Below are 26,788 nucleotides of genomic sequence, written 5' to 3' on the forward strand. Positions count from 1 at the left end.
CTCCACTGCTCTCTGCCACCATTCCCTCTTTTTTTTTTTTTTTCATTGCCATCGTTATGATATCGTCTTCATCTTCATAATCAACTTTTATTTTCTTCTTTCACGTTCATCACTATAATATCGTTTTCCTAGTAATCGAACGCGTCTTCCTGTACTCTACCTGAGATGCACACCAATCACCACGTACCTCTTGTATCACATGTAAACCAGTCACCGCCAGTCTGGAAGGAGTCAAAACGCCCCTAGATTGTCTACTAACCACGATGATCACTGGTGGATGGATGGGCGGAATAATCCAAAGGCCACATACTAAAAACTATACTCAAACCATATGACATCGCAACAGAAGAGGGAATATGATTTTCTCAAATGTGAACCCCTGGAATAAACTGCCGGAAGGGGTCATCAGTAGGAGCAACTAGTATTAACTCTTTTTAAGAATAACTATAACCGGCATATTGAAAACCTTAATTAAGATACAGTGTACCCCCTTACGAGCACTAGCTATAATAGCTGCCTCTCTTCCCTCTTAAAATCACTAGCAACATATAATAATCAATCTAGCTACCACTGACACCCGGCCCGGCCTCCCTTGATAACCGCCAACTAGATTTTCGATAATTAAAGAATCATCCAGGTATTTGGGAAGGGATTACAGAAACTAAACCACCCCAATAATGTTTACCATGTATAGACAGCAAGTCACACTTTTCCTGGTTGGCGTTTCCCCTACACAGATTGTTAAGTAAAAGGGAAAAGTCCAAAAACAAATAGGAAGGCTCAGGTAAGATGTTATTACTTGCTGAAAGGTCAATGTGATGGAGATAAGAACATAAGAACATAGAGTATATCTGCAAGAGGCCGAGTGGCCTAAACAGGGCAGCTCCAGAATTAGGGATGGGCAAGTACCGGTAATTTGAGTACCGGTATTACTGGTACCGAAAACTCAGGTACCGTTAGTACCGGTACCGGTACCAGAGGGAGTATTTTTTTATCTTAATGACTTCTGATGAAATTCCCAAATAAATTTCCTGTAAAGAAAACTCTCTCTCTCTCTCTCTCTCTCTCTCTCTCTCTCTCTCTCTCTCTCTCTCTCTCTCTCTCTCTCTCTCTCTCTCTCTCTCTCTCTCTCTCTCTCTCTCTCTCTCTCTCTCTCTCTAAGGAAAAAGAATCGGACATCAAGAATTATCCAGTAACTCCGATAAATAAATAAAATAATAAAATAATGGAAACGGGAGCTGTGATGGAAACGAAGAGCAGGACAAAATGGTGGGAACTTGGGGAGACGGTCAGCGAGGCAGTGACTCAGCGTCTCCACACAGGACCCATACCGGGTGATACCACATGGAGGCGGGCGAGCGCCAAGCGTCACTAAGATCCAGACGGTACCGGTACTAGCGGCAATGCGCAGTGCCGAGTGATCATGAGGCTTCCCGGCACTCGAGTGATAATGAGGCTTCGCGGCACCAGGTACCGGTACCAGGTGCCGCGAAGAATCGATTCTTCGCGGCACCTGTTGGTACCGGTACCTGTTGCTGCGAAGCCTCATGAACACTCGGCACTGCGCATTGCCGCTAGTACCGGTACCGTTTGGATCTTGGTGACGCTTGGCGCTCGCCCGCCTCCATGTGGTATCACCCGGTATGGGCCCTGTGTGGAGACGCTGAGTCACTGCCTCGCTGACCGTCTCCCCAAGTTCCCACCATTTTGTCCTGCTCTTCGTTTCCATCACAGCTCCCGTTTCCATTATTTTATTATTTTATTTATTTATTGGAGTTGCTGGATAATTCTTGATGTCCGATTCTTTTTCTTTTTTAGGTTGCTAATAAATAGTTATTGCTATTAGACTATGATCGAGAACCCATATCACCGAGATATCCACTCACTGAGTGGTGATCTCTCTCTCTCTCTCTCTCTCTCTCTCTCTCTCTCTCTCTCTCTCTCTCTCTCTCTCTCTGAATGAAGTGAATATTTATTTTTTCGATAAAAAAATAGCATGTATAGTTATTATGGATGTACTCGATCATAGTCTAATAACAATAACGATATTTAGTAGCAACCTAAAAAAAAATCGGACATGAAGAATTATCAATAAATCCAATAAATAAATCCGAGCAATCTGGTACCGGTACCGAGCAATCTGGTACTGGTACCGTACCGTTTAGCTGGTACAGTTTGTACCGGTACTGGGACCGGTACTACCGGTACCGCACCGTTTAGCTGGTACCGTTAGTACCGGTACTGGTACCGGTACTTGCCCACCCCTATCCAGTAGGGATGGGCAAGTACCGTTAATTTGAGTACCGGTAGTACCGGTACAGAAAACTCAGGTACCGTTAGTACCGGTACCGGTACCCGAAGGAGTATTTTTTTATCTCTATGACTTCTGATGAAATTCCCAAATAAATTTCCTGTAAAGAAAACTCTCTCTCTCTCTCTCTCTCTCTCTCTCTCTCTCTCTCTCTCTCTCTCTCTCTCTCTCTCTCTCTCTCTGAATGAAGTGAATATTTATTTTTTCGATAAAAAAATAGCATGTATAGTTATTATGGATGTACTCGATCATAGTCTAATAACAATAATAATATTTATTAGCAACCTGAAAAAGAAAAAGAATCGGACATGAAGAATTATCCAGTAACTCCAATAAATAAATAAAATAATAAAATAATGGAAACGGGAGCTGTGATGGAAACGGAAAGCAGGACAAAATGGTGGGAACTTGGGGAGACGGTCAGGGAGGCAGTGACTCAGGGTCTCCACACAGGGCCCATACCGCGTGATACCACATGGAGGCGGGCGGGCGAGCGCCGAGCGTCACTAAGATCCAGACAGTACCGGTACTAGCGGCAATGCGCAGTGCCGAGTGATCATGACGCTTCCCGGCACCCGAGTGATCATGAGGCTTCGCGGTACCAGGTACCGGAACCGGGTACCGCGAGGAATCGATTATTCGCGGTACCCGGTACCGGTACCTGGTACCGCGAAGCCTCATGATCACTCGGGTGCCGGGAAGCTTCATGATCACTCGGCACTGCGCATTGCCGCTAGTACCGGTACCGTCTGGATCTCTTCATGTTTTTTTCTTTTTTAGGTTGATAATAAATATTGTTATTGTTATTAGACTATGATCGAGTAGGGGAGACCCGGTATGATTCGGACAGTGGGATGGTCCGGCCATCGCACTTATTGTAAAGTGTATGGAACTGAGTGCCGCGAGATTTTGTGTGAATGTGCAAAACTTTGTTACCTTGGCCCACAAAGGCACAACCACGCCCCCAGAGCTGTTATTTTCGTTGCAAGTCCTATTTTATGTTTTTCTGCATCTCGTATGTAATATTTTCAGGGTGTATCATAAGCTCTCGCTTCAAAAACGTGCCAATTAGCGAGATGTAAATTGTTTCGGTGACGCAGCGATGCACGGCGAAGGTATTGCCGTATAACACAATCACCCAGCTCTCGTGCTGGAAAAGGAGTGTGACCACACATTTGCTTTTTTATAGAGTCGTGATGATTCGGACGGTTGATTTTTTCATGATTTTTATAAAACTTATATGAATTTAAACATTATAGGTGTTGCAACGGTTATATAAAGGTTAATTTGGTTGATTTATATTCAGATATTATGCTTGTGAGAAGAGAAGGAAGCCATAATACCAAAAAATTTGAGATGTTTCTTGTAGTTCTCCTTTTATTTATTTCCCCTCTAAATATTGAGAGCATACTTTGTCCTTATATAAATGTTTTGTAGAAGATATAATCTTGTTTATTAGCCAATCAAACTTAACTTATATTAATATTATGACGAGTATCATGAGTGTCCGTACCATCCCACCTCTCAGGCCGAACCATCACCACGGGTGGGGATGGTTCGGACGATTTAGAAACTTGTCTTTCACCACCTACATCTGAAAACTGGAAATAGCTACGAGTGTCATATTAGCAGCCTAAAGAGCCAAAGGATGGAGGAACATTTTGAGATCAACAAAATTACACTATTACTTAAACTTCTTTTTCTAAAAATATTTTTCTAAAAAGTGTCCGAATCATACCGGCTCTACCCATATCACCGAGATATCCACTCACTGAGTGGTGATCTCTCTCTCTCTCTCTCTCTCTCTCTCTCTCTCTCTCTCTCTCTCTCTCTCTCTCTGAATGAAGTGAATATTTATTTTTTCGATAAAAAAAATAGCATGTATAGTTATTATGGATGTACTCGATCATAGTCTAATAACAATAACAATATTTAGTAGCAACCTAAAAAAAAATCGGACATGAAGAATTATCAATAAATCCAATAAATAAATCCGAGCAATCTGGTACCGGTACCATACCATTTAGCTGGTACCGCTAGTACCGGTACTGGTACCGGTACCTGCCCACCCCTACTATCCAGAATCCTCCCAACTACTCTCTCTCTCTCTCTCTGAATGAAGTGAATATTTATTTTTTCGATAAAAAAAATAGCATGTATAGTTATTATGGATGTACTCGATCATAGTCTAATAACAATAACAATATTTAGTAGCAACCTAAAAAAAAATCGGACATGAAGAATTATCAATAAATCCAATAAATAAATCCGAGCAATCTGATACCGGTACCATACCATTTAGCTGGTACCGTTAGTACCGGTACCTGCCCACCCCTACTATCCAGAATATATTAGTTATTAGTTATTAGCTCGGATTTATTTATTGGATTTATTGATAATTCTTCATGTCCAATTTTTTTTTAGGTTGCTACTAACTATACATAATAACTATACATGAGGTGTAGTTTCAGGGGTTACAGGTAGAGGCTTGATCCTCGTTTACCTTCGGTACGGGCGTACGCACCAGTACCCTGTCTCCTTACTGCACCCACACCTCACTGCCACCTGTCATCCTCGTCCATGTAGCTATCCAATCTACTCTTAAAACAAGCTATCGTCCCTGCACTAACTATGTGATTACTGAGTCTATTCCATTCCCCCACCACCCTATTACTAAACCAATGCTTGCCTATATCTCTCCTAAATCTATACTCTTCTAATTTAAATCCATTACTGCATGTTCTATCCTGCTGGCTAATTCTCAGTATTTTATTTATATCGCCTTTGTTGTAACCCTTGACCCATTTCAATACTTCTATCAGATCTCCCCGCACTCTTCGTCTTTCTAGTGAATGTAAGTTTAGATGTTTCAGCCTATTTTAATATGGGAGGTTCCTCAGCTCCTGAATCATCTTGGTCATCCTCCTCTGAAGTGATTCTAGCAAATTGATGTCCATTCTGTAGTGTGAGCACGAAAACTGGACAGCATAATCTAAGTTTGACCTAACTAACACTAAATAGAGTCTGAGGATGACCTCCGCACTTTTGTTGGTTACCGTCCTGTTAATAAAGCCTAATACCCTGTTAGCCCTATTCCTCGCACTAATACAATGCTTCCTTAGTTTTAGGTCAGAGTTCACTAACACTCCCAATTCACTTTCACACTCTGATCTGCCTATCGCTGTGGAGTCTAAACTATACCCGTGTAATGGGTTGCGTGTTCCTACACTAAGTACGCTACACTTGGTGATGTTAAAATTCATCTGCCATTTCTCTGACCAAGCTGACAGTTTGTTGAGATCCTCTTGCAGTGCTCCAGCATCTTCCCTTTATGTTCCTTATGATCAAAGGCTGCGCGCAGTGTAGGACCTATATATGTCCCAAAATTTGCCATTGATAACAGACAAACCAGCATTAACTATATAATTATCTTGCTACATGTCACTTATACAAAGAGGCCTAAAGGTTTTGCTTGGGAGTTTATAACATGGTTGAAATGAAAATCAGAAAAGGAGGCTTAAGGTCATATTCTTAAACATTTCCATGCCCAGTCTCACATATTTGACAAGACTCATAGGAGTTCTGAGCATTGCCATGGGCATAGCTGGGCGTTATCGCGATAAGTTATCGTGATACTTTATCGCTGATAACAAAATCGGGTTATCGGCCATCCGCTACTTATTTAAATATATATCGGTATCTTCGTTACTTTTGTAACCAAACTAGCAATAATCGCTACTTTTTTCCGACTCAAAAAACAAACGTTGTTTCCTCCCTACTGCGCATGCGCGGCCCGGGCGCCCGGTGTTGAATGAAAAAACTTCGGGGTATGATATATCTTCGATGAAGAGATTTCATACTTAGATCATCAACATTAAAACACTAGGTTATTTTTTTATGTTAGACTCAAGAATCAATATATCAAAGAGAAAAATCATTTAACTTTACCCCCAAAATAATTATTCACTGCCTCAAATTTGATATTCCATATTCGTTTATGAGCATGCCATGTTATTGAAGGCACCCGGTGTTGTGTTATTTGGTGTCCCATCGTCAAAAGCTGGCGCTTTTGTTTACAAACACTGGTCTCTCGTGAGCTAGGCATGTTCAGACCATGCAGTAAGCGTAGCCTTGTACAGTCTCACAAAGCTTTTTAACACTAAGAGTTGCTGGAAGGCTGAATCAGACGTACAGTACCACCATCCTCGCTGTTTCTAGAACGACACTGCACATATAAATACAATTCATACAGTGTCGGTCTAGAAACAGCGGGGATGGTGGTAGTGGTACTGTATGTCTGATTCAGCCTTCCAGCAACTCTTAATTACGGTTAAAAAGCTTTGTGAGACTGTACAGGTCTATGCTTGCTGGTCTGAGCATGCGCAGTTCACGAGAGACCAGTGTTTGTAAACAAAAGCGCCAGCTTTTGACGGTGGGGACGCCAAATAACACAACACCGGTTCAGGCGTTTCTAGTATTACCGTCCATATGTACGTGTCAACGTGTGCTTTTCAGGATTTGTAAGTTTTCTAAAATACAGATACTGAAAATTTGAATTCATCTATGTTTTTTATTTGAAATATCAATATAGTATTGTTTTCGCCTATCGGACTTATCGCTAGTTAGTATCGGAATTGTGGATTAATATCGGGTATCGGTTATCGCCTATATTTGTGTTTCCAGTTAACGAATATCGGTTATCACTGATAAGGTTTTCCATTATCAGTTATCGGTTAACGGGAATAAGGTTTTCTGTTATCGTGCCCAGCTATGGCCATGGGTAGCTTTATGATGCCTTATGTAAAAAAAAAAAATAAAAAAAAAAGCATAAGGACCCAATTGGCCTTCCTTTTGGCCTTTGGAAATAAATGATGTGAGAGGTAGAGGCATCTGAGAATACCAGCCTCAGTAATTTCATACCATCTCCATCACTACTACTTGTTAGTGCTACCAAACCATGTACTGTACTTCAGGATGGATTTATAGTTGCATTTGGTGGAGTTTTATCACTTTTATTTCCAATGGTTGGGTTATTTTGCTTAAGAGAAAAATGTGTTTAGTGTAAAATAGTGTATAGTGTATACCAGTCATCCCACAGCTTTACCATACTATTATTTCTATGAGTTTGGTTACAAAGAAAATATTATGTATACCAACCAAGGAGACTATTATCATATACAGTATCCTTGGCTGGCTACTACTACTACTGCTACTACTACTACTATATACTACTACTACTGCTATATTACTATACTACTACTACCTCTACTACTATAACTACCTATTACTACTGCTATACATCAATTCAGTTTTAAAGAGGAGTACACTTTTTTGGATGTGTAGTAGGCTGAGTACTAATTTTAATGGTGCATATGAGTGGTAAAACTTTCCTGCAGCATTTTACCTATCAATTGAAGGCTACCAGAGCTCATCTGTTAACACTTTTGCAGCTGTGTTAAGAAGGTGAGTTACAGCGGCCAAGTGATGAGCAAAGACTCGCCATAACTCCTTTCTGTCTGTCTCGGGGGCACCCTGAATTTCGTTCAGAGTATCAGTCAAGCCAGCGAATGCAGTTCCACCATACGCATCATTTTTGCTGGGGGCAGTTATCACATGGCTGAAAATAACATGACAGTGTGAATGGTGTCTCATAATACAAGCCTTAAGCATTAAAGCCTTTCTTTGAGTGATCCAGCCCTTTTTTCCTGATCTCTCTCTTTGCACTCCTCAAAATTCTGTACACTGATACCATAACATTACTTGTATAAAGCAAATGAGTGAGTATCATTCAAGACTTAAGTAACAGACGAAAAAGAGAAGCAAGGAGGCATACTTGTATTCTGGCCGGCCAGGTAGTCCACGAGGGTCAATGAAGGATCGTTCCACCAGCATCAGTTGGTCATTCACTCGGCGAACAGCAAGTGGACTGAGGATAAAAAATATCTTATAAAGGAGTCTTTCCATGTTTGAACTACTATGTAATAACTACTACATATTACTACGTAATACAAATTTATTACCTGCTTTGTATAATATGTTAATGAAAACATAATTCCTAATTGAAAGGTTGTATGTACTGAGATAGATACAAACTTTGACTATCTTACTTGGTACAGCTTGGGAAATAAAACCTGCAGTTTTCACATACGTACTTGTTTTGGTCTAAACCATTTATAATCTTCTTGAATGATACAACACTACTCTTGAAGTTTGCAGCAGCATCAGTTAAGAATCCTGAAAATAAATTATATTAAAGACAAAGCCAGTCACACTACTTCCTGATTGCATATGAGTATGTGTTCAGAAAATTGAAGAACAAATGTCAGAGCAACCAACAGCTACAACACTCAAAGCTTAAAATTTTTACCCAAGGAAATATTTTGTGAAGAAATCAGTTGTCCAAAAGTTTTTTCAAGAGTCTGTTGAGACCTGGATATATAGTCTGCATAAACATCTAGAGAAAAGGGAAGAACCTGAAAAAAACAAAACAGAATAACTGAACCACATCATATGTGAAGAAAAAAAATTAGCAGAAAATGACTAATCCCCAAGTAATCTACAGTAAAATGTTTCCTTGAAGAATTCAGCTCAATGGGTTCAATCTTTATTCAAGCCAATGTACTGCATTGAATTTTCCTTCATTTTCATATTTTATTGACAGAGTGAATAAGGAGTACCTTGTCCTCTGCGAGGGAAACTGCCAGGTCACCCCAAAGAGCAGTGATTGCTGAGTGGAATTTGAAACCTCTGTCGTATATTTCATCCACTGCAGCAAATGTTTCATACAGTGTATGGTACATTGGGTCGCCAAGAGTTTTCTGAAAGATAAAGTTCAAATAATAACTAACCGTTAACTTAATTACATAATCATTAACTCAGGTTTGGGAATAAAGAGCTATGAAGTATGTGTCAGTTACAATGACTCCAGCACCATAAGCAGTAATGATTTTCTCCATGAAATATTCTGAAGCGTATCTCAAGAAGAGGCAACTTTTTATAAAATGGTATCATAACATGAACATTAAAACTCTGGATACACTTACATTATCGTGAGTGTAACGTGTGTCCATGCAAGGTACACCAATGTTGTGCTGCAAGCCTTTGTAATCACTTCCTGACCCAATCAGCTGCATCAGTGGAAGGTCTGGCTGCAGAGGGTCAGGCCTTCGGTGCACCCAGGTGTCATAAACTGATGTTCGTCCAGCGGCTACCTCCTTGGGGTCTGGATTTGGTATCTGAAGGACATGGGAAAATCATGTTTTGAAAAGGTAATCCTCCTGCAAAGCAGGATTTATTTGAAAAAAAAGTTCCTTTCAAACCCAGGTGCATGGATTCATAGCTACACATGCTGACCACTACACCATGGAGGACAAAAACATTGATTACTTAACTATACACTTAATTTTGCCACTTGTGATCAGTGAAATTCACTGCAGTACTTACTTTCTTAGCACTTTCATATACTGCTGTAATAAGAAGTGGTGTTGATTTGGTTCGCAGAGTGTAATTTCCTGGAAAAGGATACAAATAATCAGATGTAACTAGTAGCACATAAATGTAATTGTTTTTATATCAGCCACTTATTTCAGATGTATGAAACTACACCAAGTTAAGAGGCTTCAATAGCAGTAAGGTTAAAAACTATCTTATAAGTTAAACCTTAAACTTTCAGTCAGATTATGCTCTTCCACTACACCATATTGAATACATCATATATCAAATCCATATCTAACCTCTTATTTTCTGATCCTCTCAATCGAACTTATGACACCGATGACGCAACTTAACAACAAGAAATCACTGTGTAATAACTACTTAATGCATTGAGCTCTGTTAACCAAAGCACCCAGAACAATTACATTATGTTTGAGCCTTTCTTAATAAACTGTTATATCAAGTCAACCTTCTGGGAATGCTTGACTCCTTTCTTACCTTCAAGAGCCATGTCAACATTGAGGTAGGCAACAGCTCTGTCTTCAAGTTGCTTCGTAAACTGTTCTGTCCACTCGACAGAGCCAACTATACCATACTCCTCAGCCCCCCAGCCACAGAACACCAACGATCGCCTCGGCCTCCATCCTAGGGGTCAGTTGTTTGTAAAAATAAAGGTAAAATAAAATTGGAAGCATACACTATAGTTGCACATGGTCTCAGTGCTCATCTCTGTTATGCTGGCCCTCAAGGCTGTAGCAGGAAGTAACTCATAACCCAATATGCCATAAAGGTACAAATACTTATAATTAGCCAAAAAGAAACAGGCTACAGCCTGATGATATGCATTTATATGCTAATCCACTTATAATGTAACCAAGTGCCCCACACGTGTCACCCAGTGAATAGTATAGGCTTAACCTTTAGAATTCAGCTTCATTATTCTTGTTTGACATCTTCATTCTTTTCTCTGACACTTTTTTTTTTTTTTTTCTAAATAAGAAGCAGCATGGGGAGGCGGTGGCTGAGTGGTTAGCGTGGGGGCCCCACATTCACCACGTGCTGGACGACATCAGTTTGAATCTGCTGCTACCACCAGGGATTTTTCAGTCACCGCCGAGTGGCCTAAGACTACCCACATGCTGTCCTGAGGACCACCCATCAACCCGGACTCTAGAGGAAACCATCCAAGTGAATCAAGAATGAGCTCCAGGGGGCAGCATGATCCAAGAAAAGATGGCGCCACTATAAAACACTTGCCTGTGCCAAGATGGGCTGGGTCCAACCACCAACCAGGCCCCTCAAGAAAGCCTACTGGTGTCATACCATAAAAAAGACTATATTATAACTAAAAAAATAACCTCTTCAGATAGTGACCTGTCTCATTGTACAGCTGAAGGAAGACGCGACTGAGCTCCATCATAGCGGCCGTGCCAGACGAGGGGTCAAAGGCACCAAGCAGCCAGGCATCCAGATGATTCCCAAGGAGCACATACCGATCTGTTAAAATATAGATCCTTCCATGTATACCTCAAAAAGACAAAAGTTAAGGCTCATATTAAACATTTTGGCGCCCCAGCTTTCATAGGAGTTTTGGGCATTTCCAGGGGTAGTTTTATGACCCTTCTGGTAGTCTGACCCTTCTTTTGTACCATGAATCTAAAAAGACTCTTTAGAACCTGACTGATCTCCTGTTTGGCCTTTAGGAACAGTTGATGTGAGGAGTGGCATCATCTGACAATATAACCTAAATCTTCTCAGCAAAATGAATAAAAGGTGACAGACGAATCTTTCCACGCTAGGCTGTGAGGACCATATAGTTCTGGCAGGCTGGGCTTCAACTCACAACCCCTCAGTCATGAACCGAGCACCATACCCATAGAGCCACCCAACCCCTTCTCAGCAGGGCGAAGCAAGCCAGTACAAATTTAAATATCACAGCTGCTTTTAGTAACATGGATTTATGATCAGACATCAAAACCCCATTCTGTCCTCCACCACAATATCAAACACTTTTCTTAACATAAATCTAGACAAAAAGAAAAAAATCCAAGACATACACTACTTACCTGGCTCCTCTCTGCCCCTAAGAACACCTATAACATTCTGTGTGGTGGCCATAGTGTTGTGATTGTTCACCTCCAAGTTTACGGTCCAGTCAGCCTCTCGGAAGCCAGGGCCAAGCCGGTAAGTGATGTTGAGGCCGCCCTGCCAGTCTTGAGGGGCATCGGCTCCACCCAGCCCACTGTCATAGCAAACAGAACAAATACTACTACCATACTATGATGTTACTGCTATACTGTAAAACTCAGCGCTTAAAATGTAAAAATGTCTATCCAACCAAGTAAGCGAGTGATAAATTGTAGGTCAACCTCTCCAAGCTGAACTGAAGAATAAAATTTTATGTAACACTGAGGTATATAACTAAGGGATAAATCAACTGAGCGATAAATTAAGTGAGCAAGAGATTAAATGAGGGATAAATTTAACTACAGAATAAATGAAATAATGAATAAATTGAACAATATAGAAAAGTAGTATTTGTCCCTGTAAAAATCAACATCTTAAGCCTGACCCCAAATGATTATTAAAAATGTCTTTTACTCTAGTATCTTCAGTATTCTTTAGATGTACCTCAAGAGCTGAAGAGCATCATTATAGTTAATGGGATGCACAGGAATGTGAGGGATTGCAGCTTCCTCCTCTGGGATTCTAAAGGCACTATCTGTAAAATACAAAAGGGGAAAAAAATCTGAATAATTTTTTTCAATTATTTTACCTCACAACTTTTGTTAGAACTGTTATATTCCTCTAACTACACTAAGTCTGGCATACTCAACTGGTTACCATCTGATCTGCCTCACACTGTATTCTAAAAAAACTGTTTTAGCTGATATGACAATAGTATTGGACTGTCTCCTGCCTCATGGCCCAAGTTCTACTGGTCTTGGTGGTCCTACCAGACATGCATTAGACCTTTTTAGCTTCCCCAGCCTACATCTACAGGAAATAGTTTATGGTATGGTGTAGCTGAGCTTTGGAGTCTAGCAAGCATGTCGGCCACACTTACCAATAGCTGGATAAAATGGAGTGAGGGGATCGCCATCTAAAAGTTTCGTTGTGCCAAATGGGGCGGCAGATGGGGGTAGGAAGTAGGAATGGGGATAGACAAAGTCTGGACCCGCAGGAGCATAATCTTTAGGGTCACTGAACAACAAAAGGCCAACAGCACCAAGATCCTCAGCTGCCTTTGCCTGAGGAAAAGCAATGCAATCAATAAACCTAGTAATTTCCACCAGTGGGGTGTGTTCATCAATTTGTAGGCCTCATTCTCCTTAGGACTCTCATCAGGAAAACAACCATTCTGGAAAGCTGAGCTGTGGAAAGTGTATGAGTATTGAAAGAGATGGGGAGAGGTGACAGGCAAGAGTGTGCAGTGAGGGAGTGCCACAACAAGAAAAGCTGGTAATTCCTTTGCTATATCTAGTCCTTTGAGGTATGTCTCTGTGAGGGGACAGGGCATCAGTGATAAGAGATAGATAGGTGGGCAGATACAAAATCAACTATTGCCAAAATATAGAAGGTTTATCAATCTATCATGAATGGTGCATATGAATTTATGAACATCCCAGTTCTCTAGTACTCAATTAAAAAAATTCATATCACTAATATTAAGTGCATATTATACACATCTTTCTGTCTTGTGAGGAGTCTGGAAGAGCAAAGGAGGAGGAGCCCACACTTACAATGTTTGCCCTGAAGGCTTTACCGTAGCGGGCCAGAACTATGCAGCCGGAGACGTTCACACCTGCTGCAGACAAGAAGGTGAAGTCGTCCCTGGTCCCATGGTGAGCGTAGACCAGAGGGCCCTGAGGCAAGTCAGTTGTATGGGATTAGTGGCCATTATTCAGCACACAAGACAATAGCTGCCACCACTCCACATGTCCTTAGATACATGCTGTGCTACTGACTATTCCTCCATCCAGTGACCTCAACTCTTTCAAAACACTTCTGAAAATAAATGAGTAGTTTTTTTTTTTTTTTTTTTTTTTTTTTTTTTTTTTGCTGAATTCTTCCGAAGTTTTATTTTGATAGAGTATTGGAAGACAAGTACAGGAAAAGTTAACTTTCTTAAAGAGAGAGAGAGAGAGAGAGAGAGAGAGAGAGAGAGAGAGAGAGAGAGAGAGAGAGAGAGAGAGAGAGAGAGAGAGAGAGAGAGAGAGAGAGAGAGAGAGAGAGAGAGAGAGAGAGAGAGAGAGAGAGAGAGAGACATAGATAGAGATATATATAGAAAATCAAGACACACAGACCCCATGGTCCAGACTTGGTGGTCTGTCCTTATCCCTAAGTGATTTTACATTAATCAGTAGACTCCAAATCGTTGCATTTCTACTCTAGTTGATATTTGGACCACTGATGATGGGAGCTTATTCCATTCTCGCACTACAACGTTGGTGAAGAAAAACGCCATTGTTCCTCGTGCGCAGAGTGTCATCGATCATAAACAATGTTGATCTGTCTACATTCGTGAAACCAGTAAGAATTTTAAAACATTCGATCAGTTTTCCCGGAGGCGACGTTTCTCAAGAGAGAACATGTTAAGGGTAGAAAGCCTTTCTTAGAGGGATTTGTTGCGCAAGAGGGGATAATTTCGTTGCCCGACGCTGAACACCTTCTAATTTAGCAATATCCTTTGCATGGTGGGGAGACCAAACTGTACCGCATATTCCAAGTGGGGTCTGACTAAACTGTTGTAGACATCTTTATTCTTAAATAAAAGTTTCTTTTATGAAGCAACATTCTGTGTCGCTTTATTTGCTGCATCGATGCATTGCTGTGAGAATTTGAGGGTGACGCGATTTTGACCCCCAAGTCCTTGACGCATTGAACGCTTTTGAGTTTAACGCCGCGCATTTCGTAATCAAACTTTTATTCCTCGTTCCAACTTGAAGGACCTGGCACTTGTCTACGTTAAGGGCATCTCCCATCTATCCGACCAATGAAATTTTGTGCAAACTCTTGGAGGCTTTTGCCTGTCTTCGTCAGTGAGAACCGAGTTACCAATCTTAACATCCACGTCGTTGATGTAAATAATGAAGAGCACTGGGCCAAGAACAAGCCTGAGGGACGCCACTAGTGACAGGCGCCCACTTTGAGTTAATCAACCAATTCGCGATCCATTGGTTTACCTGACCGTCAATACCTATTTGTTTTAATTTGTAAACTTTATCAAACGCTTAAATCAAGATAGACTACGTCCAGTGATTTGGTTACGTCATAAACAGTGAAGAGGTCGTTATAAAGGTTAATAGATTTGATAGGCAGGATCTTTTGTTTCGGAAGCCATGTTGTGAGTCCCCAATTAATGAGTGGCTTTCAAGGTAACTCAATTTTGTCTCTAATTATGCCTCAAGTAGCTTACCTACAACCGAAGTTAGACTAATGGGCCTTTCGTAAAAAAAATGTGTTCTTTTTCCAATTTGAAGGGAATCTGCCCTTAAAGCTGCCTTGTTTGTCTTCTTTGAATACGGATGGAGGAGGACTTTTTTTTTTCTTTTTTCAATGAAGTGAGTTCACAGGGAGGTCAGGATTTGTATTTTTTTTTATTGTGATTTGAGGGCTTTATTTCTTTCTTGGTTTTTTTTTAAAGACGAGAGAGAGAGAGAGAGAGAGAGAGAGAGAGAGAGAGAGAGAGAGAGAGAGAGAGAGAGAGAGAGAGAGAGAGAGAGAGCGCGCGCGCGTGCGGGCGAAATTCAACGCGGGCTCCCTTTAGGTCATCTGCGGGCCCGCGTCCGCGAATAGCAGCCGAAGGGTTGGCATACAGTGTTCAATGCGTTTTCACACGGCGCGGGCGATGTCGGCGGCCCGCGCATCTCTCCAGAGAAAACTCATTCAGTATCCTGTTTGATTTCTATGTGATTTGTTGTGCGATCATTGTCCTGTTTCACTTTTTAATTTTAGCTTTAAATATTTGATCCTGCGCGGGGAGGCCCGCGTCCGCGTTATAAGCGCGGACGCGGGCCTCGCCAGCAAGTGTGAAAGGGGCCAGAGAGAGAGCACTCACCACCACGTTGCCTGCAGCTCCATAGCCATTGAAGGTAAAGGGAAGCTCGGGGTCGGCCTCCTCTGGGGCATACAGTGGCTTTTGCTTGGCATCGGACACCCACAACTCTTGCCCCGCCCCATCCAGGAGACGCATCTTCAACAAACAAAAGTAAAAATTAAAGGTGGGGGCATAAATTATAGCTGCGCGTGGCCTCAGTGCTCATATCCGTCACACTGGCCCTTGAGCACCTCTTTTTATCTTTGGTTATATATTACATAATTTTTATATAGTTTGAAATTTGAATGGCATGACAAGATTAAATGTGCGCGGCCTCGGTGCTCATCTCCGTCACACTGGCCCTTGAACACCACACACACACACACACACACACACACACACACACACACACACACACATCTTTGGCATACTTAAGCATTTGAATGGCATGACGTTTTGTATATTTCAGCGTTTTAATGGCATGGCTAACGCACCTTGTTGGGTTTCAAGGCATCGGGGTAGGAGAGCAGCACTTCGTAAGGCGTCAGGTGTACCTCGTCCATGCCCTGAAGCCGCCACGTGTCAGCCACCCACTCCGCTGTCCTCTTCTCCCCCTCAGTCCCCCCGAGGTGAGGGCGAAGGGTTAGATGCCTGAACGCCACCACAATTTGAAGTACCATCATATAACAATACTTATAAGAGAATGCATAGTTCAGTAAATTTTCAACCACAGGACTGAGAGAAGCCATAGCTATATATTACTTAAACATTTCATCGCCCAAGCATACAAATTTGACAAGACTTGTGGGCATTTCTAGTAATAGTTTTATGACCCTGGTAGTAGCTTGACCATTTTACTGTACCATATGACCTAGGAAAAACGCATTAGAACCCGACTAATCTCCTTTCCGACCTTTGGATATACTGTTGGTGTGAGGGGTGGAAGCATATACCGACCCTTGACTCACCTCAGAAAAGCCCGTATTCTATCTGGGTCAACAGCCTCGATGACGTAACGCCTCACATCATCCACGGACAGCCAGCTTCTTTTGACCTTTTCATTGCGGTCGGTGCTAGACACCTCTAAGTCAACTGCAAAAGTACACACACACACAACACACACAATGTCAGAAATTGGACAAATGGAGAGAGAAGTTAACAGCATTCGATGGCCCTGAGGTGGATGATTATAAGTGTGAACTTCATAGTTATCCAGAGGTCATATTCTTAAAAACATTTTGGCGTCCAAACACATATATTTGACAAGGCTTTCGTAGGAGTTTTGAGCATTTCCAGGGGTAGTTTTATGATCTTGGTGATCGTTTAACCCTTCTTCTGTATCATGAACCTAAAAACACTCATTAAAATCCGACTGATCTCCTTTTTGGTCCTTGGAAATATATATATATATATATATATATATATATATATATATATATATATATATATATATATATCTATATGTATATATATATATATTTATATATATATCTATATAGTTGATGTGATAGGCGAAAGCGTCTGAGAATACCGATACGGTAGGCTACATCTGTGATGATTGACTGCACTTTTTGGTCCCCGTGAACTGCACATCTCTTATTCAGTCTTTGGTTTAGGGTTCAGCAGCTCTGAAAATTCGATCGAAGTGACAGATGTCAACTAGGCATGTCTGATGGAGAAGAGGAGATGGGATGCTGGAAGGATAACAAGCCAGTGGACCATTCAGCAGTGCGGCTCTATAATAGTCTTGAGAAGACAGTGGCGTAGTTGGGCTCTATGTCTCTCTCCCCCCCCCCCCACACTCCCACACATAATTTATGTGTGGGGAGGAGGGGGTTGGGGTTCCATACAAAATAATCCAGTGTTCTAAATAACATTGCTATATATTTTTCTGTAAGTTATGGTGGTGATGCCCAACAACTATCGTGGGGGGGATGAGGATCATAGGCTATTCTACGGGTACATAACAGATCGGCGCCTAATCACACATTTGACAAGGCTTTCGTAGGAGTTTGGGGCATTTTCAGGGGTAGTTTTATGACCCTGGTGTTACTTTGACCTTTCTTTTTGTACCATGACCATAAAAAAATAACCCTAATTAGAACTCGACTAATCTCCTTTTGGACTTTGGAAATAGTTGATGTGAGAGGCAAAAGCGTTCAAGAATAGGCGCATAATATCACCATAGCCGATCCAGGATTCAGTACGTTTTCAAACTTTTTTTTTTTTTTTTTTAGTAGTATGCAAGTCTGTGCGTTCAAGGCACAAAAACAGTCCCTCCGTCAAGTTTGTACCCCACATTTGGTGATGTTAGGTACGCCTATACCGATCTGCCACCACCACCACGGACTGGATGGAGAACAATGTTGGAGTGAGACAGGGATGTGTGATGTCACCAACATTGTTTAACTTTTATGTAGAAGAACTCCTAGTGAAAATCAGAAAATCAGAAAGAGGAGTACGTAGGAGTAGGAGACAGAAAACTTGGGTGCTTAGCTTACGCAGATGACATTGTACTCATGGCAGAAAACAAGGCAGATATGAAGGAGCTACTGAGGACTACCAACGAGTATGGGAGGGAGTGGAAGATGAAATTCAGTGCCAAGAAATGTAAGGCCATAGAATTTAACAACAATGCCAACAGCCAGTGGGTCCTGGGAAACATCATAATAGAGGGAGTGGAGAAGTACACATACTTGGGGTTGGAAGTCAGCAAAGAAGGAGTAGGAGGAGAGAAACAAAGGAAAATAAACGAAGGAAAAGCCAGGAGGATGGTGGGCATGATCATGAACGCAGGCAGCAGGACTATTAATAAATACGAGGTAGGCAGGAGTATGTGGAAGGGGATAGCGGTGCCATACTGCCTGTACGGGTCAGAAATAACAGAGTACAGGGAAGGTGACCTGGCAAGATTAGAAAAGGTGCAGAACACCATGGGCAGATGGGGACTGGGTGCTCCTAGATGCACAGCCGTAGAGGCCTTAAGGGGAGAAATGGGATGGAGTACATTTAAGGAGAGAATTATAAAGGGCAAGATGGGATTTATGAAGAAAATCGAAGGACTAAGTGAAGAAAGATGGGTAAAAAAGGTGATAACAGAGGACAGAACAGCATCCTCATGGAAAAAAGAAATAGCTAGATGGAAGATTAGAGAAAATCTTGAAAATGAGTGGAACAGAATGAGGGTTAAGGACATCAAGAAATGCATTGCCACCAATGGCCTGGAAAAATGGCAAGCAGGAGCAGCAGAAAAGTCGACTTTAAAATGGTACAAGAGAAAACAAAAGCCTGAAAGAGAAAATTGGTACCGGGGAGACTAGGGGATCGAGTAAGCTGCTGTTCAAGGCAAGGTCTGGAACTCTAGAAGTAAAGGGGAGAAGCAGAGACGAACAGGACCAAAACTGTAGCTTGTGTATAGGGGAAAAGGAAACAATAGAGCACCTGATAGTGGCCTGTGACAGGTATGAAGAGGAGAGGCAAGGGCTATTGGCATCAGTAGTGGAAATTATTGGGGAAGAGGAGTGGCATAGCAGATTGGAGGAGGAAGACGGAGGAGTAAGTACCGTGTTAGGACTATATGGCAGTAAGGAGGAAGCAGTGAAATTAATACCTTACACAAAAATTTTCTTGAAATGTGTTTGGGAAAAAAGATCTGAGCAGTAAAAGTGGGGTGAAAAGTGTACTAGTGGAAAATAGCAAAGCACATAGGCAAATAAATCTGGAAAAGAAAAGGACAGAAAACCTAAGTTTCAGGATGAAGTGCTTAAGAAAGTGATGTATACTGAAAAGTGTGTAGAAGTGAAAAAGAAGAAAAGAGGAACGAAAGATAAGGAGGACCTAAAGGCGGTGTCACACTAGCACTTTTTCCGTCGATTAATGCGATTTCCGTCGACTTTTCATCGTTCCGCATGAACTTATCGCATGAATTTGTCAGACGATCAGGATCGTTTCCGCCTGCAAATTTCCGCCTTTGTTTACATTTCCAAGACCAAGACCGAGACTTTCCGCGTGGCTTCAACCGTTACAAAGGCAAAACTCCCGACCGACTACTAACCTGTCTCAAACGCTCTTCTGCAGTGACAGCCTTCCTCATCCTGGTGTCACTTCTGGCAATAAGAGGTGTCACTAACTCCAGAAGTCTGTGGTACTGGCTCTTGTCCAACCTGATCCAATTCTTCAGAGTCTCATGATCCTCTAAACTCAGCTCTTTTAATAGCCTGTGGTACACATTTTCTCTTTCCCGACGAGCCAACCATGAGCGCATCCATGCACGCTTTTTGGCTTGTTTAGCTCGTCTAAGTCTCACAATACACAGTATTAGGTTCAGAGCAGCGTATCTTTGCCGCAGCGTGGACTCCATGTTTGTTTACACTCCTTGGTCTGTGCCGACGGAAAGTTTCAGACGAAACACCGTTTGTGTGTGACAGGCCGCAGCCAAGATATCGACGATTTTCAGAAAAAACGACGGAAAAAGTTGACGGAAAAAGTGCTAGTGTGACACCGCCTTAACCCGTGTGCGTCGGGTGACGGGAATTAAAAATAGCACCTCTTCCCAACATCATATCTATGCCGTGCTGCGACGTAGACACATCAAATTTATTTAATCGTGGAGAGGAAGGATTGGCGATGAAAAAACAATATAAATTATTATGTTTTCGTTTGAAATTGCCACACGGGGCATTGATGAAAGACACCTATTTTACAAAATATATAATCAGCACCTGCGTGTGGTGGGACGACAATAGTCCTCTAGCCCGACGCTTATGGGTTAAGAAGCGGTACAAAGCGGCACAGGTCAAAAGAAGAAGATGAAGCTGACAGCTTCACCCTTCCTTAATTCCCCCTACCCCACTATAATTAGGCTACGTACGGGGCATCCTTATAAGCATTATATAATCAGTAGAGCTTCACTATTTGGTTTGTTTCATAAGCACATCTACGTAGGCCTAGCTGCGTTTTCATTTTTACAAACGTGCGTTTCTTTTTTTTTTCTTTTTTTTTTAGAATAATTGTAATGTGTCATCTCTTAATTAAGCTCCTTCCTAATCTCACCGTGTTGTGTATGGCAGTCATCTCAGCTGAAATCACTGCATTATCTTCTTCATTGCTTTATCTACCGTATTCAGAGAGACTCCTTGACCGTCATTATCTCAATGATAATACAAACTCGTCTCTGGGGCACACTGACAACTGACATTTCAAACTTACCAAACAACACCGCAACCACCAGCAGGGCCACGGAGACAGGATGATACGTACAACCGTGGGCCACAAGTATTGACACACTGTCCACTGAGTTTCGTTCACCGGCCCCGACTTTAAAATATATACACAGCATGGAAAGAGGCTAATGTTCAGATGTCACTACATATACACTCTCCATAATTTATTAGATAGGAATTTGTCAGTTGTGCACACTGATAACAAGTTTTTAATTCGCGGACGAAAATGTCCTCCGCCTTCCTCCATTGGGGTATATCCCTAACGAACTACCCCCCCCCCCCCCAAAAAAAAAGTCTCTTTACATTTCGTTCAAATTTAGTCATTGACAGCTAAAGTTGTTTACAACGCTATTATGCATTTGAATAAATGTTGTGTTCATTCCTGCAGTGTCCTCACTAAGAAAATACAATGAAAACATTGATAACGTGCACAAAAATTCTGATATGGTCTAAAAATATATAATGATACCATTTAACTCTCGCTTGACAACGTTGTGCAATGACGTCATCGACCATGCCAGCCGGCGCATTTAAGAAACTAGTAGGCTATTATGAATTGAATGGAATTACAAAGCTATTATTTTGCATTTAAGAATACTAAACGATTCGTTTGCATTTATGAAACTAGGCTATTACTTTGCATTTACAAATACTATGTTATTATTATGCATTTAAGAAAAGTAGGGTATTATTTTGCAGTGACTTTTTCTCTTAAGAGAAATGAATCTCTCTCTCTCTCTCTCTCTCTCTCTCTCTCTCTCTCTCTCTCTCTCTCTCTCTCTCTCTCTCTCCAGAATGCACACTGACGACCAAAGCCAAGCAAGTATTTAGCTTTTGGAATGCAGAAAATCTTATTACAAAGCGTACACTAGTGGAAACAAGAGCATTCATAACATTTTTTTTTTTAAAGAAACATAATCGTCGTGCAGTTGATGCTCTCAGTTTCGTAAGAAAAATCCTAAAATAATATATCTCTCACACTCACACACACTCTATGATCCTTGCACACTCTCTCTCACTCTCACACACACACACACACACATATATACGTCTTATATAACTCGAATGCAGCTCTATTGAATAGTTGCCGTCTTTCGCTAGCGGGGTCCGAAACATTTTGGAAACCGTCAACACTTGTCTCCCACAGCTGTACAACAGGATAATGCAACCTCGGATACTACAACCTCGTCTACAACAAGATACAGAAGGATACAGGAAAATACAATGGGAGAAAAAACAACGGGATAATACAATCTCAGATACAACCTCGTCTACAAAAAAATATAACAAAAGAAGACAATAGGAGAAGGTAGAACAAAAGATACAACAGGATACAACATAAGATACAACAGGATAAAGGAAGATACAACAGAGGATACAACAGAATCCATGAAGACAGAAGATACAACAGGAGATAGGAAGATATACAACGAGATAATACAACCTCGTCTACAACAGAAGAGAACGGAAGACACAACAAAAGATACAACAGGCTAATACAACCTCGTCTCTTGGGCAACTGACATTTCAAACTTACCAAACAACACCACAACCACCAGCAGGGCCACGGAGGACAAGAAGATCCTCAGCCTCCACCGCACGTCAGGAGTCATGATGACGCTGCACACAGTCACTACGGTTTGCGGTTTTACACTAGCCAGATAAATGAACGGCAGGTGGGCATGACGTATTGCTAGGAGATCACGGTGACTAATGGATCTGTATCTGGGTCTTCCTCTGGCTGCTTTCGATTCTGGTCTGGCAGCATCAGTTGATAAGTTATCATACAAACAAAGTATATAGCCTACTACTCTCATATTATACCTTTGTGTCTAATTATAGTGTTCCATTGGATTAGGATCAACTGGTATATAAAGAATAACAGTAAAAGCATGTAGTGTTCACTTTGGCTGATGAATCGTACGTCCGGAAGTTTGGATCTGGCGGTCATGGGACAGAGCAGGGTCGGAGTAATTGTAATTTTAATTTAATTGAAATATAATTAATTGCAGTATTATAGTAATTGTAATTGAAAATGCATGTATAATAAGTATCTGTAATAGTAAATAATTATAGTATGAGGTAGTTTGTAGTATAATTGTAATTGTAAAATGGAAGTGATACTGATCGAGCTCCATTTAATCGCTCCACTACTAGACTGATACTAAGCATTAACTGAGTACCTATCCGCAAGACCTCTTCTATTTACAAGAATCCGTTTTAGGTCGCTGATCTGTCCGGAGAACCCGTGTTCTATTTACCACCGAGATCTGGATTCTCGTGACCTGGTGGATCCGGATCCTGATCTGCCTGATCCAGATCCCAAGGTGGGTTGTAGCCAAGACCAAGACCAACGGGACTCTCCAACGGGTCACCAGTACAGCAAGAGCAAGAGCAAGAGCCCACAGTCCAGCCAAGGATTGCCGGTTGAACGTCCTCGTCACTATCTTGGCTTCTTCTATCTTTCCTCTGGTCAAAGAAAGCTTGAAGCAGTCGCGGTATGCACTGACCCTGCTCTGCCATTGTGTGTGTGTGCGTGTGCGCACACGCTTTGTTTTGATATGTCCCTCTTCCAGAGGCGTTCTATTTACACAGTATGAATCCAGATCAGATTCAGATCCGGGCCAGTGATTCAGAGCTGATCAGTGTTCCACGTCACGTCATGCCGCTCCAAAGACTATACAAATAAAGACGGGAAAGATGTGTGAATCGTGCGTGAGCAGGGGCCGCAGAAGTTACGCGTGGGTTGAACAGATGGCGCTGCTTGTCAGTGTGTGTCGTCTGCATGTTTACATACATCTTGTAGGAATTAGCTGGCAACGCAAAATAGCTCGCATTGACAGGTCCAACTTGCTTTCTTTTTAATATATATCACACACCGCTATCGTTCACTTGTCCTGTAGTAGATTCAACACATAGCACAGATATCAGAGCATCACTTTTAATCAAGAGAAAGCTTTATGACAAACAAACAGGGAAAATTTAAAAAAGAATTACCCTACTTTGATGTTCACTCAGTCCTTGCTTGTTTGGTCTGTTGGTCTGACACTTACCCTATCGTATAATCTCTATTCCTAGGCCTAATTATTCCTCCTATCATTCCATTCAAGCTAAATTCAAAGGTTTTCCTGCAGTGTATCCCTAAGTGCGCATGCGTGGTGGGCAGGCGAGCGACTTATTTCTAAGTTGAGGTATTTCTCGCAACACCGGGAATTCAAGTAGGCAAAGAAGACACGATGAGTAGACAAGGACACAGACGTGTTATCTGCACTACAAATAAAAAGGAAAAACCACAGCATGTGTTCCATGTATTCCCAAAGGATAAAGAAAGGTAAAGACACCCATAATAACTGTCACAAATAAAGTTATCTCTTTAATAATGGGAAAGTTATGCAGACAACAAATCTGCATGTTTTCATTCTGTACCTATTTAGCTTCAGCACATTATTATTATGCAGTGAACATGAGGCTAGTTTGCGAGAATAGGTGTGAAATCAAGTTGAATCGACTTGTAATGGAAGAGGTAGATGAGTTTATTTAACTTGGTTCGATGGTGTTCATCATTAAAAGTGACCAGTTCATTTGCAGTTTAACACAATACACCCAAGGTACTTATGATCATGCTCAAGTTGTAGATCACATAATTTGGAGCATTTCTAGTGGTTACACCATATGTGGCTCAAATGATATATATAAACAACTCAAACGAATTTTCAAAATTTTCAAAATATTTACTCACTGAATGCCGTTCTGCCGTAAATGGTAATGCGTGTGTTCGACCCCTTTGTGAAGGTCCTGGGGGAGCGAGGCCCCCACGGCTAGGACGCTTTATGTCAGGTTAGGTTAGGTTAATAACCCCTTTGGGGGGGTCCAGGGGCGGCTAGGACGTTAGGTACAGGTAACTCTCGATTTACGCGAGTATTGCGTTCTTGGAGAGGTCGCGTAAATCAAAAACAATGTAAATCAAACAAGAGGTAGGTTTCTGTCGAAAAATAAAAACCGTATTTTTCAGCGTATAGCGCGCACTTTTTTCACATAAAAAAATGCCTGAAAGTTTAGCCCTGCGCCTTGTATGCCGAATGTACAAATTTTTAATGATTTTTTTTCTTCTTTGGGGTGTTTTTAAGGGTCTTTTTTGTCTTATCCAATAACGGCAAACTTTCCTTTATCATTGTATATAATCCTTCATAGTCCGTAGCTGTCTCATAATATGTTACCATAGAATACAGGGTGATCTAATAACTACTATACAAAATTGAAATCGATGGAGGATTGCCCATGCCTTGTTGTTATCCCGTTTTTCCGTCGGGCGCCATTTGTATGATCTTGATGTCACAGGTGGCTTGATTGTATGACTAAGGAGCAGTACAAGCTACATGAAAAATCATATTGAAAAAAAATATCCATGTGTTCATTATTAATTATTAATATTAGTGAGAATAATGGGGTAAATATGATATCAGAAACTGTACATCATGAGTCTTGTACGAGGAGATATTTCGCGCAATACCAGCCAGGCCGCCATTTGCATTGTTTACAAACCACACAACCACACCCATACAACAAACAGCTGCATGGCGCGTGTCACCAGAAACGTGTGAATTGTGTCTTGCCTAGTTCTCTGTCATAACCTACGAGTGATGGTGGGAATAATATGCTTATTCACTTCATTCAGTGGAGAGAGAGAGAGAGAGAGAGAGAGAGAGAGAGAGAGAGAGAGAATATCCATATCACCGAGATATCCACTCAGGCGCTCAGTCTCAGCCTCACTCGTGTGAGGAAGAAATGAGGGACACCATGAGTGGCTAGCTAGTATTGGTACCGGTACCGAGCAGTCTGGTACCGGTACTGTACCATATAGCTAGTACCGTTAGTACCGGTACCTGCCCACCCCTATTGTTGAGTAGCGTGGCAGCGTGGGTACTGTATTGTTGTTCAAGTGGCGCGCGGGAAGAACTGAGCTCTGCTGTGTGGCCGCGGCGCTATGTGAGTCCAGTTGCGTGAGACATCTGGTGGCCACTCCATAAATCGCGTATCAGTGGAAAAAACGTGTAAATAAATTTTTTGGGGGGATTTTGGACCCCGCGTTATTTCAAAAACGCGTAAACCAAACTCGCGTAAATCGAGAGTTACCTGTATATGTCGGGTTAGGTTAGGTTAGTAATTTGGCTTCCCCCACCCTAAAACCCTGCTTTTCCACCAAGTCCCCATGTTTGTTGGGATTGGGATAGAGAAAAATAAGGTAGGATGTATTGTGTTAAACTGTAATTTTACCACGTGATCTACAAAAGCTGGCAAATGTGTTTGATTGTGTGTGCAAAATGTGGAAGCTAAAGTTTAATGTCAACAAAATGTGGCGTGGTTGAGGAGTCCAGCACAAGCACCCTGAGGTGGTTTGGTCGCATGGCAAGAATGGCAAAAAGTGAGATGACAAATAGAGTATATGTTGAGTATGGAAGATGTGGTGGGTTCAACAGGAAGACTTTGAATGAGATGAGAGGACAAGTGCTAGAGTGTGTGAGAGAAAGGGGAGAGAGAAGGATAGGAGGCAGTTCTTGGAAGGAGGCATCATGTATAGATAGATAAATTATCATAATTGTTACCTAATCCACCTCCTTTTCTCTCTTCTTTATATTTCTGTGAGTGTATGTGACCTATGTTATCTTGAATAGTTACTTTTAGGTATATGTGTTGTGCCTCTGTAATGCTTGTGGTTTACTCACCCACCTGGTTTACTCACCTTGTTTTGCTAAACTTAGTGTCATGTCACAATAAGGAACA

The 26,788-nt window shown here is 41.6% G+C and overlaps 1 protein-coding gene across 4 annotated transcripts; it reads right to left on the bottom strand.

Annotated features, from left to right (window-relative positions):
* Positions 1 to 5,821: 5,821 nt before the first annotated feature.
* LOC126999633 (putative N-acetylated-alpha-linked acidic dipeptidase) lies at positions 5,822 to 23,746 on the bottom strand. Of its 4 annotated transcripts, none has more exons than XM_050862391.1 (18): positions 23,599 to 23,746; positions 22,545 to 22,765; positions 16,754 to 16,877; positions 16,280 to 16,436; positions 15,807 to 15,941; positions 13,489 to 13,611; positions 12,813 to 12,996; positions 12,377 to 12,467; positions 11,812 to 11,987; positions 11,120 to 11,242; positions 10,244 to 10,390; positions 9,755 to 9,822; positions 9,355 to 9,546; positions 8,989 to 9,129; positions 8,679 to 8,784; positions 8,464 to 8,545; positions 8,145 to 8,237; positions 5,822 to 7,928 (listed from the first exon to the last, which is right to left on the bottom strand). In XM_050862391.1, exons 2-18 carry the CDS (start codon positions 22,618 to 22,620, stop codon positions 7,730 to 7,732), a joined length of 2,217 nt encoding a protein of 738 aa, XP_050718348.1. In that variant the 5' UTR covers positions 22,621 to 22,765; positions 23,599 to 23,746; the 3' UTR covers positions 5,822 to 7,729. The 4 variants fall into 4 exon arrangements, with proteins under 4 accessions (XP_050718348.1, XP_050718350.1, XP_050718346.1 ...); XM_050862393.1 differs by having other exon boundaries at positions 23,691 to 23,745; XM_050862389.1 differs by having other exon boundaries at positions 22,545 to 23,736.
* Between the last annotated feature and the right edge of the window lie 3,042 nt (positions 23,747 to 26,788).

This window comes from Eriocheir sinensis, chromosome 2 (assembly GCF_024679095.1).
Source record: "Eriocheir sinensis breed Jianghai 21 chromosome 2, ASM2467909v1, whole genome shotgun sequence".
In the NCBI taxonomy this organism is placed as follows: Eukaryota; Metazoa; Arthropoda; class Malacostraca; order Decapoda; family Varunidae; genus Eriocheir; species Eriocheir sinensis.